The 16,216-nt window shown below is 35.6% G+C and overlaps 1 protein-coding gene across 3 annotated transcripts in view; it reads left to right on the forward strand.

The window, feature by feature from the left end:
- LOC121380406 (ubiquitin carboxyl-terminal hydrolase 44-like) overlaps positions 1-9,470 on the forward strand; it is a 33,088-nt gene extending 23,618 nt beyond the window's left edge. For all 3 annotated transcript variants that reach the window (XM_041509202.1, XM_041509203.1, XM_041509204.1), the window contains exons 13-16: positions 2,172-2,240; positions 4,486-4,579; positions 6,138-6,331; positions 7,235-9,470. In XM_041509202.1, coding sequence (XP_041365136.1) covers positions 2,172-2,240; positions 4,486-4,579; positions 6,138-6,331; positions 7,235-7,560 — 683 coding nt within the window. In that variant the 3' untranslated portion in view covers positions 7,561-9,470. The remainder of the gene's footprint in view (positions 1-2,171; positions 2,241-4,485; positions 4,580-6,137; positions 6,332-7,234) is intronic.
- Positions 9,471-16,216: the final 6,746 nt, after the last annotated feature.

A 16,216-nucleotide genomic window follows, 5' to 3' on the forward strand; every position in this document is an offset into this window, starting at 1 on the left:
TGGCATAACTTCGTACCCAGAACGTGGAAGTAACATGTACCATGAACAATAGTAACCTGTATCATCTTACATGGTACTAAGCAGCGGCTATGTGCTTTGTTCTCACATAACTTTATCTAACAACAACTTAAAACTATTGAGCACTGAACATTGAGCCTGGAGCACACACTAATGATAATTCACACAAACAAGCAACAAGTGGTAAAAATATATATATATTTTTTTTATTTTTTTTATCGATTTAACAAGATTTACCCTGTGGGATTATTTATCAATTAATTGGCATTTATCAAGTATGTCTATATTCCTATATTCACCGAATGTTCTTTATCAAAATGGGGCTTGCTCTGGGTGAGTGAAACAATTCGCCAAATTGTCTATTAAATTGCAAAAATTGTCAGTTATTTTGTAAAAAAAATTCAATTATTACAAGCAATTATTTCACCAAACTATACTAACACACAATGAAAACGCAAAAATAACTTTTCATTGCAAATAACGACAAACTATTGAATTGATGGATAATGTAATATGAAATTAATGACTGGTATTCATGAGATACATTCACATGGAAACATGGCCAGTTATCATCAGTAATCGAGTTGCATTCGTAATCGAAAAGTTCAACCCCCCCATATCGAGGTCAGTATCTGGTGTGTCCACCATTGGCCCGTGAGCATGCGTGAAGACGACGGGGAAAGGATTGGCACAAACATCTCAAATAAGCCACAGGAATGTTCCTCCACTCCTCCTGCAACGCGTGTTCAAGCTCAGCGATGTTACGCGGTTGTGGCTGGCGGTGACGTACACGATGTCCTAACTCATCCCAAATGTGTTCAATTGGGTTCAAATCCGGTGAAACTTGCAGTATGTGGACGGGCATTGTCTTGTTGAAACAGAAGGGGACCACCTGGTCTTCGGTGACGGCGCAAAAGTGGCTGGAGAACTGGTCTTAGAATAACGTCAACATAACGCTGGGCTGTAAGGGCATCGTGGACAATGATGAAATCACTCCTGAAATCACAGTTGATTGCCCCCATACCATCAGACAACCGCCGCCAAACCGATCACGTTCCCTCACACATCCGTCAGCGTACCGTTCATGGAGTCTCCTGTACACACATGCTCTTTCATCGGCAAAGGAGACAGAGAAATGGGACTCATCTGAGAAAACAATGCTCTGGTAAAAGGCTGGTGGATGATTACCATTCTGGAGAGCAAACTGTAGTCTCGCAGCATGATGTCGCGGTGTCATGATGTTACCATTGTACGGGCGTCTGCATCCGAGTCCAGCCCTTCTGAGTCGATGGATGACCGTCATCAGATGGATAGACCTTCCATGACATCCTATCGTGTTGCTTGCTGTCGCAGTTCTGAACCGGTCACGGAGGTGGTGTCGTCGAATCTGCCGATCTTGATGTGGGGTCGTAACGGGACGTTGACCAGGTCGAGGTCGATCATGGACACTCCCGGTCTGTTGATGACGTTCAAAAAGTCGTTCAATAGTTGATGTATGGACTCTGAAGGTCCTAGCAACTTGGCTTTGCCAAGTCCCCCCTTGAACCATGCCCAACGCTCGCTCCCTTTGTTCTTCTCCGAGTCGTGGCATTCTTAATGTGACGAAGAATATTACACCGTTACATGACTTTTATGTGTCCACACACTGGCATTTCACGTGCATTGCATGCAGCATGATTGAGCATGTAGTGAACGCATTTCACACCATTTTGTGTGTTTCTGCTATTGTATGTGTAACGAGAACAAAACCAGGATTAAAACCCAGACAAAAGTACCAATCAATGGCTTCCTCTCATAAATTGTTATTTTAAGTCCAATAAATATATTTTTCATTAATCACAACAAAATATTGAAAAATATCTGTTTTGCGTTTTCATTGTGTGTCAGTATAAAATAAAATTTGTCAGTTGCTTTCAAAATTCACATTTGGTGAATTTGGCGAGTGTCGGAGCTAGCCTTGCAAAAGAATAACGAATGCTAGCATCTGGATACGATGACGCCAATCTTCACGGCACTGGCCATGTTCAAATTGTCCACTCATCCCTATTGCTGTGGATAACCTGGCTTGCAGTTCTTTTGCTTGAGTTAGTTAATTTATATTTATAACTATTAATATATTATAATTTATATATATTTTTTTTTTTGTTTTACAGAAATATTGGAGCATTTTACAGATATTGAAATTCTGGATGGAAAAATTTATGGGTGTGAATATTGCAATCGTAAGCAATTTCTTCTTGTATCCTTAATTTTGCTTTGTAGACATTGAAATGACTGTAGTTATCTCTAATTATTCATTGAAGGACAACAACAGACAATTCCTGCACCATTGTTTTGACTTCTTACACAATACATTTCTCGTTCCAGCCAGTGCACTATGACTGGTATATCAAAGGCCGTGGTATGTACTATCCTGTCTGTGGAATGGTGCATATAAAAGAACCCTTGCTGGTAATTAAAAAGAGTAGCCCATGAAGTGGTGACAGCGGGTTTCCTCTTGCAATATCTGTGTGGTCCGTAACCATATGTCCGATGCCATATAACCGTAAATAAAATGTGTTGAGTGCATCGTTAAATAAAACGTTTCCTTCCTTCCTTCTTCTTGCACAATAAATATAACATGTCTAATGGTAATGTTTTTATTTGATGAATGAGACTTTTTTTCTTTCATCTTTCTGAATTAAAACTTAATATATTGTCTATGATTGTAACAAATGAAAACATACAGACATGTAAAGGGCATTATTTAATCAATATGGAACTCAGAATTTACCTATATTGACGGGTGAAGGTAAATAGATTGTTTTTATTGGTTTTTTAATGTGGCGAAGCATGGTAATAAAAATTGTCTGTCATCAAGCATATCAATAGGCATATCAATAATTTGCTTAATGGATGCTGCCATTTTACTTTCTTGGCTTGATAAAAGATGAGCACTTTACCCACTGGGCTACATCCCGCTCAGTGGGCTGTATCATACAAGCTCAGTAATGCTCAATGTTGTATAGACAATTGAACAGTTACGTGGAACGGCAAAATGTGATGGATTTATTGGTACATTTGTTAATGTTTTATTAGGATTAGAGTTCATTCGGAAAGGTTCCAAATTTGTAGTATAGATGTGAATTATAATATTTCGTCATCATGTTACCAGTATTTCAGGAAAACAATTTAATATTTCTATTAAAAACACTGGTGTTAAAATCAATCTGATTAAAATTAGCTCTACTGGTCTACCAGTAGATCTAACAGCATTGTATGGACTCCCATGTCCAGGTGACATTTCATCTATAAATAACAATTTAAATATCGACCAATTACACTTCACCTTTTATAGTGTTACTCGGGAGCATACAAATTCTAAAAATATTGGGCGAGACTATTTATGCAATAGGCAAACTTGTTGGTTTATTTCAACATTAAAAAACATGGGGGAAAGTGCAGTAATAAACTCTGGATTGTATACTAGGATAAACAGATTTTATGGCTATACCATCACGGTTTTTGTTTTGACACAAATTTTATGTAAAAATTTTTATTGAAATTAGTTTCCGGCATACTTCGTAATTCACCCGAATCATTTCGTATACCCTCGGCATAATCCCAAATGTTTTCAAATTCTTTTCAAATCATTGGCATGATTTTGTAAATAAGGTTTTGATTGGTCGAATGAAAGGTCAACTGGACATGAGCTCCAATGGCGTGCTGTTAGATCCACAGGTAATAATAATTAACCAGTGAAGCTAATTTTAATTAGATTGTGTTAAAATAGCTAAATATTATTAAATCATTATAATAAAATGAAAGTAAATAATCAGCCAAAAATCAAACAATGCTCCACTGATCATCTGCTGATAGTCTTTGACTTGTATTTTGTGTGTAAAATATCCTGATTTTTACTTCACTAAAGTCCTAACCAAATTGTTAACAACTATGATAAATTACTCACCTACCTTTAATTACTGTTAAGATTTTCTACACTTTTTGTCCAAACATAAATCGTGAAAAAATCATTACATTGATATGGATTCCACATGTTAGATTGAAATCATATCACCTATATTGACTTTGTTAAGATCTCCTAAGACAAAACACATGCAATTCTTAAGATCTCCTAAGACAAAACACATGTAATTTTTTACTGTCAGCCATTTTGCTCTTCAAGAGGAGTGAATCAATGTGAAGTAATCTAACAGCTTCCACCCCTCTTGAAGAGTATTCTATAAACAAGCAACATAGCAGATGGCAACAAATTGCATGTATTTGCCCTATGTGATGTCAGCGAAGTAGATATCGGTGACATCGTTACAGTATGTGGAATCTGTGTCACTGTAATGGTTATTTCACAATTTGTGTCTGGACAAAATTGGGTGCAAATAGACGGTACTTAAAGGTAGGAGAGTAATTTATCATTGTTGTTAACAATTTGGTTTGGACTTCTGATAATTTGTTGTTTTCAATTTGCAGGTCGTCGTAAAAAGACTGTTTATACATCTGCGCACAAACAACTGCTCATCAATGAACTTCCTCTTGTTTTAAGACTACACCTCAAGAGGTTTCGGTATGTTGTTAGTTAACCCATTGTTTTAAGACTACACCTCAAGAGGTTTCGGTATGTTGTTAGTTAACCCATTGTTTTAAGACTACACCTCAAGAGGTTTCGGTATGTTGTTAGTTAACCCATTGTTTTATGACATAAAGAATCATAATGTGAGAACATCCCTATAGGGTGTATACTACCAACTCAAATCAAATAGACAACAGTAGTAACATATGTCGCTAAAAATCCTACCTGCAGCGTATAAATTGACATAAACACCATGGATATAAATAATACCACCCCTCACCCTTAAAGTGAATCAGAAAAAATTGGGGGTTAAGCTGGTCATTTCAGAGATAACGGGTAGCGTCTATGACTACCCTAGTTTTCACAGGTGCGCCATTCATGTTTCAAGCACAAGGCTACTTGGTGCTAGATGAAATAAAATGACATATATTTTTTGCCCAGATGAAACTAATTATTTTTACAACAAACACTCACATTTATCATCAATGACAGGACTTGTGGTATTAACTGCTCTATCAAAAGTTGGGTGCACCTTGAACTTTGACCCAGGCAGATGTTATTTGGTTTAGTACTACTTACATCACATTGGTTTGGGTATGACACAACACAGATCGTAGAACAATACCTCAAGGCTTTTTGTAGTAATAATGAAGGCTTTTTGTAGTAATAATTATGTTTAAATAATAATACTTTTACCTCAAGGCTTTTTATAGTAATACTTTTACCTCAAAGCTTTTTGTAGTAATAATGTTTAAATAGTAATACTTATACCTCAAGGCTTTTTGTTGTAATAATGTTCAAATAATAATACTTATACCTCAAGGCTTTTTGTTGTAATAATGTTTAAAGAGCAATACTTATACCTCAAGGCTTTTTGTTGTAATAATGTTTAAATAATAATACTTATATCTCAAAGCTTTTTGTTGTAATAATGTTTAAATAATAATACTTATACCTCAAGGCTTTTTGTTGTAATAATGTTTAAATAATAATACTTTTATGTTCAGCTGTTGAGAAAGAAATCAGAGAAAAAATCAACCGTCTTGCATAGAGTTTGATGAAAATGTCGATGTTCGGTTTGTTTATCATGTGTAATAAACAGACAGAACCATGTACCAGTTGTTTTGCCATGTTATTTATTGCACAAGTTTATAGTGCACAACAATATTATACCACAAGATTTTGCAGCAGTCGAGTGGTACGAATCTTGCACACTGTAAACAAGTGCAATAAAGAACATGGTAAAACAACTGGTATGTGGTTCTGCATTTATTACATACCACCTTTCTATATTATGATTAACAAAAGTTTAATTGAATAACACAACTTACTTCTTCTGGAAAGTTGGTTGAATTTTATAGAATTGACGAAACACCAAGCGTCCTGGCTAAGGACACGATGGCATTCGGGTGAACACATACTACACATGTGAGATTTCGTATCACACATATGTTGAATAAAATATGTTTTTATTGCACAGTCAGAATCATCTTTATTACTATAGTAAGATTACATTTATTGCATGTAATAAAGTGTTGTCGTCTCTGTTCAGGTGGTCAGGACGGAACCACAGAGAGAAGATCAGCACCCACGTGGAATTTGACGACCTACTCAACATGTCGACGTTCTGCTCGGACAACGTCCCCGAGTCCGAGTGTTGTTACAAGCTGACGGCCGTTGTCATTCACCATGGACGCGGGTTTGGGTCAGGTCACTACACCGCTTACTGCTGGAATAGCGAGGCTGGTACGTGTAACACACATACGTAGATTCAACATTCATACATACGTAGATTCAACATTCATACATAGCTGTGGTATTCATATGTAGATTCAACATTCATACATAGCTGTGACATTCATACGTAGATTCAACATTCATACATAGCTGTGACATTCACGCGTAGATTCAACATTCATACGTGGCTGCGACATTCACGCGTAGATTCAACATTCATACGTGGCTGCGATATTCACGCGTAGATTCAACATTCATACGTGGCTGCGATATTCACGCATAGATTCAACATTCATACGTGGCTGCGATATTCACGCGTAGATTCAACATTCATACATGACTGCGATATTCACGCGTAGATTCAACATTCATATGGCTGCGATATTCACGTGTAGATTCAACATTCATACATGGCTGCGATATTCACGTGTAGATTCAACATTCATACATGGCTGCGATATTCACGCGTAGATTCAACATTCATACATGGCTGCGATATTCACGCGTAGATTCAACATTTTTACATAGCTGCTATATTCACGCGTAGATTCAGTGTATGTATATTGGTGCAACAACCATTTATAGGTGCAACACTCATACAGTTTCAGCACCCATACATGTATGTAGGTGCCACACTGCCATGTAGGTGTAAGAGTCGTCACTTATACACAGGTGTTATAAACTTGTAAGTCAGATGTGTGTGCAACACCTACATGCATGTGCAACACTAGTAAGTAGCCACAACACCTGTATTGTGCAGCACTCATGAAGGTTCTATGTTCACACATGGATGCAACACTCATTTTTAACAGCATCACTCGTATGTTGGTGCATCACATATTTTGGAGTCAACTCCAGATATTAACAATTTCATTTTACATTACATTAATTATAACAACTCTTCAATTTCAGATTCATGGATCTACTGCAATGATTCTAAAGTGGAGTTGTGTTCCTTGAAAGACGTTCTCCAGTCCCAGGCTTACATTCTGTTGTACACAAAAGACCTTGACCCTTTGCCGAGCAGCTCCCCCTCCTCCTCCTCCATGGAGGGTCTGCAGTGTTCGTACCTTGAGCCGGAGACGGACTCTCAAGTGATAGATGAAGACATCACGTTCGTCTTCCACCCACCGAGCCAGGCTAGATCGAGGATGTTAGAAAACACACCGTCGTCTTCTTCGGAGGGGAGTAAGGACACTGCGGTCTCTGTGAAATGTCGCCGGTGCTTGACTGTGTAGTAAAATTGTGTCGTCATCATGAAAATACATTCTTTTATGGAGAGCCAACTGTAGTAAAATGTGTTGTGATGAAAATACGTTCTTTTATGGAGAGCGCAAATAGAAACTGATGACAAGTGAATGCAGTGGTTCATGTTATTATTTTTGCAAGAATTTGTAGGTTTAAATACTATCTGTTGGATTTGATAAAATAGATAATTTAAACAAAAAGCTGTAAGTAGTTTGTAAATTACGGTTAAAAAGTTGGGGAAAAGTTCGACAGTGCCAAAACGTAACCTAGTGCCAACAGTTTTAAAGTTTACACCATAAAAATGTTTTGCAAATCTGTAGTCAAAATATTAAACGTTGTGATTATGTATGTTTTCATTTCCAATAAAAGCTATTTCAGTTTTATAAATATGGAAAATTCTGCATTAAAAGTGCTTTTTAACCAAAATGAAAAAGGACTTCCAAGTTGACTTTCTCTTGAATTTTGATGTAATTTGTGCAATTTTCCCAGTCTGCTGTTGTGTAATGAACCTTCTGAAAATGATCTAGTGTCACATAATAATGATGTCATCCTTGTTTTTTGCTAGTTTGGTGTAGGTATTTTTTAAGATGCGCTGTGCCACTTATATGAAAGCCAAAGTAGGAATAACACTTTTTATTAATTATTGGGAATAAAAACTATACAGTAAAATCGATTTAAACTGTATGGGTCATAGTTGATACTTTTATTATACAGGTAACCTTTAACATTAGCTATGAAGAGTTAACCTTTAAAATTAGCTATAAAGAGTTACTTTGGGCTGTACATCTGAAACCGGTTTAGCAAATCACACAAACTACCAGCATACTGGCTCATTTTGTGGTTGTTACGGTGACCATAACACAGCAAGTTTGACCAATGATTAATTCTTTGATGATCAGTCAGTTGGACAAGTATGTATTGCAAAATTCCTCTCCCCTCATCTTGAACCGGTTAGTGAGAGAAAAGTATTTCATATTACCGTCATCTGTCCATAATGAGCAGTTAATTTCTACGCAAAATGCAGTGATTCATTTTACACTGTGTTGTTCATCCTGGTGAAGAAGGTACATTTATAATTGTGTTGTCGTTTTTCTAATTCAAGATCGATCGTCTTTTGGGAGTGTGAGGGTTATAATATATTTTGTGTTATTTTGAGAGTCCAGAATGTGTTGCACGTTTACTTCACGTGTCATCTGGAAGACATTTTGTTCCACAGATTGTGACACATTTTTAAGCATCTTCATGGTTAAATTGATTATTTTGATATTTTCGAAAATATTTAGTGTATAATCAGTATATTTTCATATAATTATATTTTTTTAGAAAATATTTTACATTTGTAAATGTACTAAAGAAATCATAAAAATAGCAAGTATTACATATTATTGCAATTAAATTGCTATTAAATAGTAGAAAGGTTCTTTTAAATAATTTAATAAATCAATGTTCATGTAAAATAGAATTTGTTTTAATGTTTTAATTATTTTTTTGGTTATGATTACTTTATTATTATTTTATTTTTTAAATACAGTGTGCATTTAGAGTTAACTGCTCTTACTTGTATTACCATAAGACTATTTCTCCTATTGACAAATTTGTCTCCACGGTGGAAGCATTTCTTTTTCAAACTTTATGCATCATATGTAGCCAGTATCGTCTCATAATCATTTTTTTTTTTTTCGTTCTACATTCTACTAAACGGATCCACTTAGAATGTTATGTAATATGTACTCTTTACCTACATATTAATTAGTAATTATTTTATTTCGGGTTCATGTTCTCAGAAACACTTCTTTTTATTTTTGGAGGCCTAACATTTTTCATTGCTCAAAATTGATGAAGCTGAAAATTGCTTCATTGCAGTGTGCATGTGGAATAAATGTGATGAATATTCTTTAAATTCTGTGTTTATCTTCTTTTTTTTTTAAATTGAATACAAATGTAACATGGTGTATGGAGTTTCTGATGTTTGTTGATATCCAGATTATAAGTTGCACAATACGATTGTGGAAGGAGTATGCTTGTTACAATTACTCACAGGTGTAGCATGAGAGGGAACATTAACCTACTTTTTATATATATATATATATACTCAGGTACATGCATCTGTTAAAAGTATATGCAGTGCATTTCACACTGGGGGGGGGGGGGGGGGTCAGGTATATACACCGATGGAAAGAAATGAGGAACCACATGGGATTAGAGACTAAATTTAATTTTAGCATTGTAATGTCTGTATTTCGTGTAAGGAAATGTTTTATTTAATGACGCACTCAACATGATTATTCAGCGTCGGACATATGGTTAAGGACCACACAGATAGTGGGTTTCCAGTGTCGCCAATTCATGGGCTATTCTTTTAGATTAGCAAGCAAGAGATTTTTTATATGCACCATCCCACAGACAAGATAGTACATACCACAGCCTTTGTTACACCAGTTGTGGAGCACTGGCTGGAACGAGAAATAGCCCAATGGGCCCACCGACGGGAATCGATCCTAGATCGATCATGCATCAGGCGAGTGCTGTACCACTGAGCCACATCCCACCTGTATTTTGTCACCATTTGTGTGCGATCCCTCATTGCTTTTTACCATTAGTATAGTACTTCGATTTTCAATATAAGTGGAGGGGTGCAATATATTATTTTTATAACAGAGGTGGGACTGACACATTAACTAATAAAATCATGAGTTATTCTTCCCATCCAGACTAGTTTCCATTCTGCGAGTCACTTTAAGCTTAGACAACTCTGTTAATTCACCCCAGGTACACGAATGTAAATTCCTCTTCTTTTTCTGTCTGCCTTCATTCAGTCTTCAGGGGGTTGCGCAGTTGGTCTAGGATCGATCCCCGTCGGTGGATACGACGACTGGTATATCAAAGGCCGTGGTATGTGCTATCCGGTCTGTGGGATGGTGCATATAAAATATCCCTTGCTACTAATCAGAAAGAAAGAGTAGCCTATTAAGTGGCAACAGCGGGTTTCCTCACTCAATATCTGTGTGTGGACGCCATATAACCATAAAATAAAATGTGTTGTGCATCGTTAAATAAAAACATTTCTTTCATTCAGCTCTAATTTCCAAAATAATATTTTATGCTCAATGGTTAAAACTTAAACTATCAGTCTCAGAAATATGCTCCAATATACCTGTATATATTTGGCAGATGCAGAATTGTTCTAGTGAGAGGACATACAAAACTGGCACCTAGTCGGAAGTCAGAAAATAATAAGACGATTATGTAGTAAAAAACAACAAAAAAAAATCTATTATTTTCAAGGTTTTAGAGTACGTAAGTAATTTTACCCCAAGTGCCCTCTGGTAGAAACCGTAACAGTATCCACGGATTATGTAAAATTTATTAATTAAGAAAAATGGCTACAGATGGACAGACTGAACGAGACAAAACCTGTTGTCCCTTTGCTTGGGTTTTTCAGTAAATCTCGATTCATATTTAATGATTGCGTTGATCTTCTGATGATACAAACATAGGCTGTCGCTAAATATTGGTAATGTTCTCAACTCACTTTGAAGGCTTATTAAATTTATTATTTTGCATTTAAAATGTTCCTCATTTTAGAATGAAAACAAACAATTCAGCAACATACTGTATGTTATAATCACCAACTAATTTCTCACTGGTGGATTCAGAGGGGAGCAACATGGGTCCCATGACCCCCCTCCACCCATTTAAAAGTTTGTTTTAACACCACATTGATTTATTAGTCATCGGCTATTGGATGTCAAACATTTGGTAATTTTGACAGTCTAATAGAGAGGAAACTCGCTACATTTTCTGCTTAGTAGCAAGGGATCTATTATATGCACCATCCCACAGACAGGATAATGCATACCACTGCCTTTGATATACCAGACATGGTGCACTGGCTGGAATAAGAAATAGCCAAATAGGTCCACTGACAGGGATCGATCCCAAATCAACAGTGTATTAAGCGAGTGCTGTACTATCTTTTATAATCTTCCCACTAGTACAGAGGTATCGTTTATAATCTTCCCATTAGTACCGAGGTATCGTTTATAATCTTCCCATTAGTACCGAGGTATCTTTTATAATCTTCCCATTAGTACCGAGGTATCTTTTATAATCTTCCCATTAGTACAGAGGTATCTAGGTAATCTTCTTTTATAATCTTCCCATTAGTACCGAGGTATCTTTTATAATCTTCCCATTAGTACCGAGGTATCTTTTATAATCTTCCCATTAGTACCGAGGTATCTTTTATAATCTTCCCATTAGTACCGAGGTATCTTTTATAATCTTCCCATTAGTACCGAGGTATCTTTTATAATCTTCCCATTAGTACCGAGGTATCTTTTATAATCTTCCCATTAGTACCGAGGTATCTTTTATAATCTTCCCATTAGTACCGAGGTATCTTTTATAATCTTCTTTTATAATCTTCCCATTAGTACCGAGGTATCTTTTATAATCTTCCCATTAGTACCGAGGTATCTTTTATAATCTTCCCATTAGTACCGAGGTATCTTTTATAATCTTCCCATTAGTACCGAGGTATCTTTTATACTTCGTACCGAGGTATCTTTTATAATCTTCCCATTAGTACCGAGGTATCTTTTATAATCTTCCCATTAGTACCGAGGTATCTTTTATAATCTTCCCATTAGTACCGAGGTATCTTTTATAATCTTCCCATTAGTACCGAGGCATCTTTTATAATCTTCCCATTAGTACCGAGGTATCTTTTATAATCTTCCCATTAGTACCGAGGTATCTTTTATAATCTTCCCATTAGTACCGAGGTATCTTTTATAATCTTCCCATTAGTACCGAGGTATCTTTTATAATCTTCCCATTAGTACCGAGGTATCTTTTATAATCTTCCCATTAGTACTTCTTTTATAATCTTCCCATTAGTACCGAGGTATCTTTTATATAATCTTCCCATTAGTACCGAGGTATCTTTTATAATCTTCCCATTAGTACCGAGGTATCTTTTATAATCTTCCCATTTAGTACCGAGGTATCTTTTATAATCTTCCCATTAGTACCGAGGTATCTTTTATAATCTTCCCATTAGTACCGAGGTATCTTTTATAATCTTCCCATTAGTACCGAGGTATCTTTTATAATCTTCCCATTAGTACCGAGGTATCTTTTATAATCTTCCCATTAGTACCGAGGTATCTTTTATAATCTTCCCATTAGTACCGAGGTATCTTTTATAATCTTCCCATTAGTACCGAGGTATCTTTTATAATCTTCCCATTAGTACCGAGGTATCTTTTATAATCTTCCCATTAGTACCGAGGTATCTTTTATAATCTTCCCATTAGTACAGAGGTATCTTTTATAATCTTCCCATTAGTACCGAGGTATCTTTTATAATCTTCCCATTAGTACCGAGGTATCTTTTATAATCTTCCCATTAGTACCGAGGTATCTTTTATAATCTTCCCATTAGTACCGAGGTATATAATCTTCCCATTAGTACCGAGGTATCTTTTATTTATCTTCCCATTAGTACAGAGGTATCTTCCCATTAGTACAGAGGTATCTCTTCCCATTAGTACCGAGGTATCTTTTATAATCTTCCCATTAGTACAGAGGTATCTTTTATAATCTTCCCATTAGTACCGAGGTATCTTTTATAATCTTCCCATTAGTACCGAGGTATCTTTTATAATCTTCCCATTAGTACCGAGGTATCTTTTATAATCTTCCCATTAGTACCGAGGTATCTTTTATAATCTTCCCATTAGTACCGAGGTATCTTTTATAATCTTCCCATTAGTACAGAGGTATCTTTTATAATCTTCCCATTAGTACCGAGGTATCTTTTATAATCTTCCCATTAGTACAGAGGTATCTTTTATAATCTTCCCATTAGTACAGAGGTATCTTTTATAATCTTCCCATTAGTACCGAGGTATCTTTTATAATCTTCCCATTAGTACCGAGGTATCTTTTATAATCTTCCCATTAGTACCGAGGTATCTTTTATAATCTTCCCATTAGTACCGAGGAGGTATCTTTTATAATCTTCCCATTAGTACCGAGGTATCTTTTATAATCTTCCCATTAGTACAGAGGTATCTTTTATAATCTTCCCATTAGTACAGAGGTATCTTTTATAATCTTCCCATTAGTACCGAGGTATCTTTTATAATCTTCTTTTATAATCTTCCCATTAGTACCGAGGTATCTTTTATAATCTTCCCATTAGTACCGAGGTATCTTTTATAATCTTCCCATTAGTACCGAGGTATCTTTTATAATCTTCCCATTAGTACAGAGGTATCTTTTATAATCTTCCCATTAGTACCGAGGTATCTTTTATAATCTTCCCATTAGTACCGAGGTATCTTTTATAATCTTCCCATTAGTACCGAGGTATCTTCCCATTAGTACAGAGGTATCTTTTATAATCTTCCCATTAGTACCGAGGTATCTTTTATAATCTTCTTTTATAATCTTCCCATTAGTACCGAGGTATCTTTTATAATCTTCCCATTAGTACCGAGGTATCTTTTATAATCTTCCCACTAGTACCGAGAGGTATCTTTTATAATCTTCCCATTAGTACAGAGGTATCTTTTATAATCTTCCCATTAGTACCGAGGTATCTTTTATAATCTTCCCATTAGTACCGAGGTATCTTTTATAATCTTCCCATTAGTACCGAGGCATCTTTTATAATCTTCCCATTAGTACCGAGGTATCTTTTATCTTCCCATTAGTACAGAATCTTTTATAATCTTCCCATTAGTACAGAGGTATCTTTTATAATCTTCCCATTAGTACCGAGGTATCTTTTATAATCTTCCCATTAGTACCGAGGTATCTTTTATAATCTTCCCATTAGTACCGAGGTATCTTTTATAATCTTCCCATTAGTACAGAGGTATCTTTTATAATCTTCCCATTAGTACAGAGGTATCTTTTATAATCTTCCCATTAGTACAGAGGTATCTTTTATAATCTTCCCATTAGTACCGAGGTATCTTTTATAATCTTCCCATTAGTACCGAGGTATCTTTTATAATCTTCCCATTAGTACCGAGGTATCTTTTATAATCTTCCCATTAGTACCGAGGTATCTTTTATAATCTTCCCATTAGTACCGAGGTATCTTTTATAATCTTCCCATTAGTACCGAGGTATCTTTTATAATCTTCTTTTATAATCTTCCCATTAGTACAGAGGTATCTTTTATAATCTTCCCATTAGTACCGAGGTATCTTTTATAATCTTCCCATTAGTACCGAGGTATCTTTTATAATCTTCCCATTAGTACAGAGGTATCTTTTATAATCTTCCCATTAGTACCGAGGTATCTTTTATAATCTTCCCATTAGTACAGAGGTATCTTTTATAATCTTCCCATTAGTACAGAGGTATCTTTTATAATCTTCCCATTAGTACCGAGGTATCTTTTATAATCTTCCCATTAGTACCGAGGCATCTTTTATAATCTTCCCATTAGTACCAAGGTATCTTTTATAATCTTCCCATTAGTACCGAGGTATCTTTTATAATCTTCTTTTATAATCTTCCCATTAGTACCGAGGTATCTTTTATAATCTTCCCATTAGTACCGAGGTATCTTTTATAATCTTCCCATTAGTACCGAGGTATCTTTTATAATCTTCCCATTAGTACAGAGGTATCTTTTATAATCTTCCCATTAGTACAGAGGTATCTTTTATAATCTTCCCATTAGTACCGAGGTATCTTTTATAATCTTCCCATTAGTACCGAGGTATCTTTTATAATCTTCCCATTAGTACCGAGGTATAATCTTCCCATTAGTACCGAGGTATCTTTTATAATCTTCCCATTAGTACCGAGGTATCTTTTATAATCTTCCCCCATTAGTACCGAGGTATCTTTTATAATCTTCCCATTAGTACCGAGGTATCTTTTATAATCTTCCCATTAGTACCGAGGTATCTTTTATAATCTTCCCATTAGTACCGAGGTATCTTTTATAATCTTCCCATTAGTACCGAGGTATCTTTTATAATCTTCCCATTAGTACCGAGGTATCTTTTATAATCTTCCCATTAGTACCGAGGTATCTTTTATAATCTTCCCATTAGTACCGAGGTATCGTTTATAATCTTCCCATTAGTACCGAGGTATCTTTTATAATCTTCCCATTAGTACCGAGGTATCTTTTATAATCTTCCCATTAGTACCGAGGTATCTTTTATAATCTTCCCATTAGTACCGAGGTATCTTTTATAATCTTCCCATTAGTACCGAGGTATCTTTTATAATCTTCCCATTAGTACCGAGGTATCTTTTATAATCTTCCCATTAGTACCAAGGTATCTTTTATAATCTTCCCATTAGTACCGAGGTATCTTTTATAATCTTCCCATTAGTACCGAGGTATCTTTTATAATCTTCCCATTAGTACCGAGGTATCTTTTATAATCTTCCCATTAGTACCGAGGTATCTTTTATAATCTTCCCATTAGTACCGAGGTATCTTTTATAATCTTCTTTTATAATCTTCCCATTAGTACAGAGGTATCTTTTATAATCTTCCCATTAGTACCGAGGCATCTTTTATATTAGTACCGAGGTATCTTTTATAATCTTCCCATTAGTACCGAGGTATCTTTTATAATCTTCCCATTAGTACCGAGGTAT

The sequence above is a fragment of the Gigantopelta aegis genome, chromosome 9 (genome assembly GCF_016097555.1).
Source record: "Gigantopelta aegis isolate Gae_Host chromosome 9, Gae_host_genome, whole genome shotgun sequence".
NCBI classification, from domain to species: domain Eukaryota; kingdom Metazoa; phylum Mollusca; class Gastropoda; order Neomphalida; family Peltospiridae; genus Gigantopelta; species Gigantopelta aegis.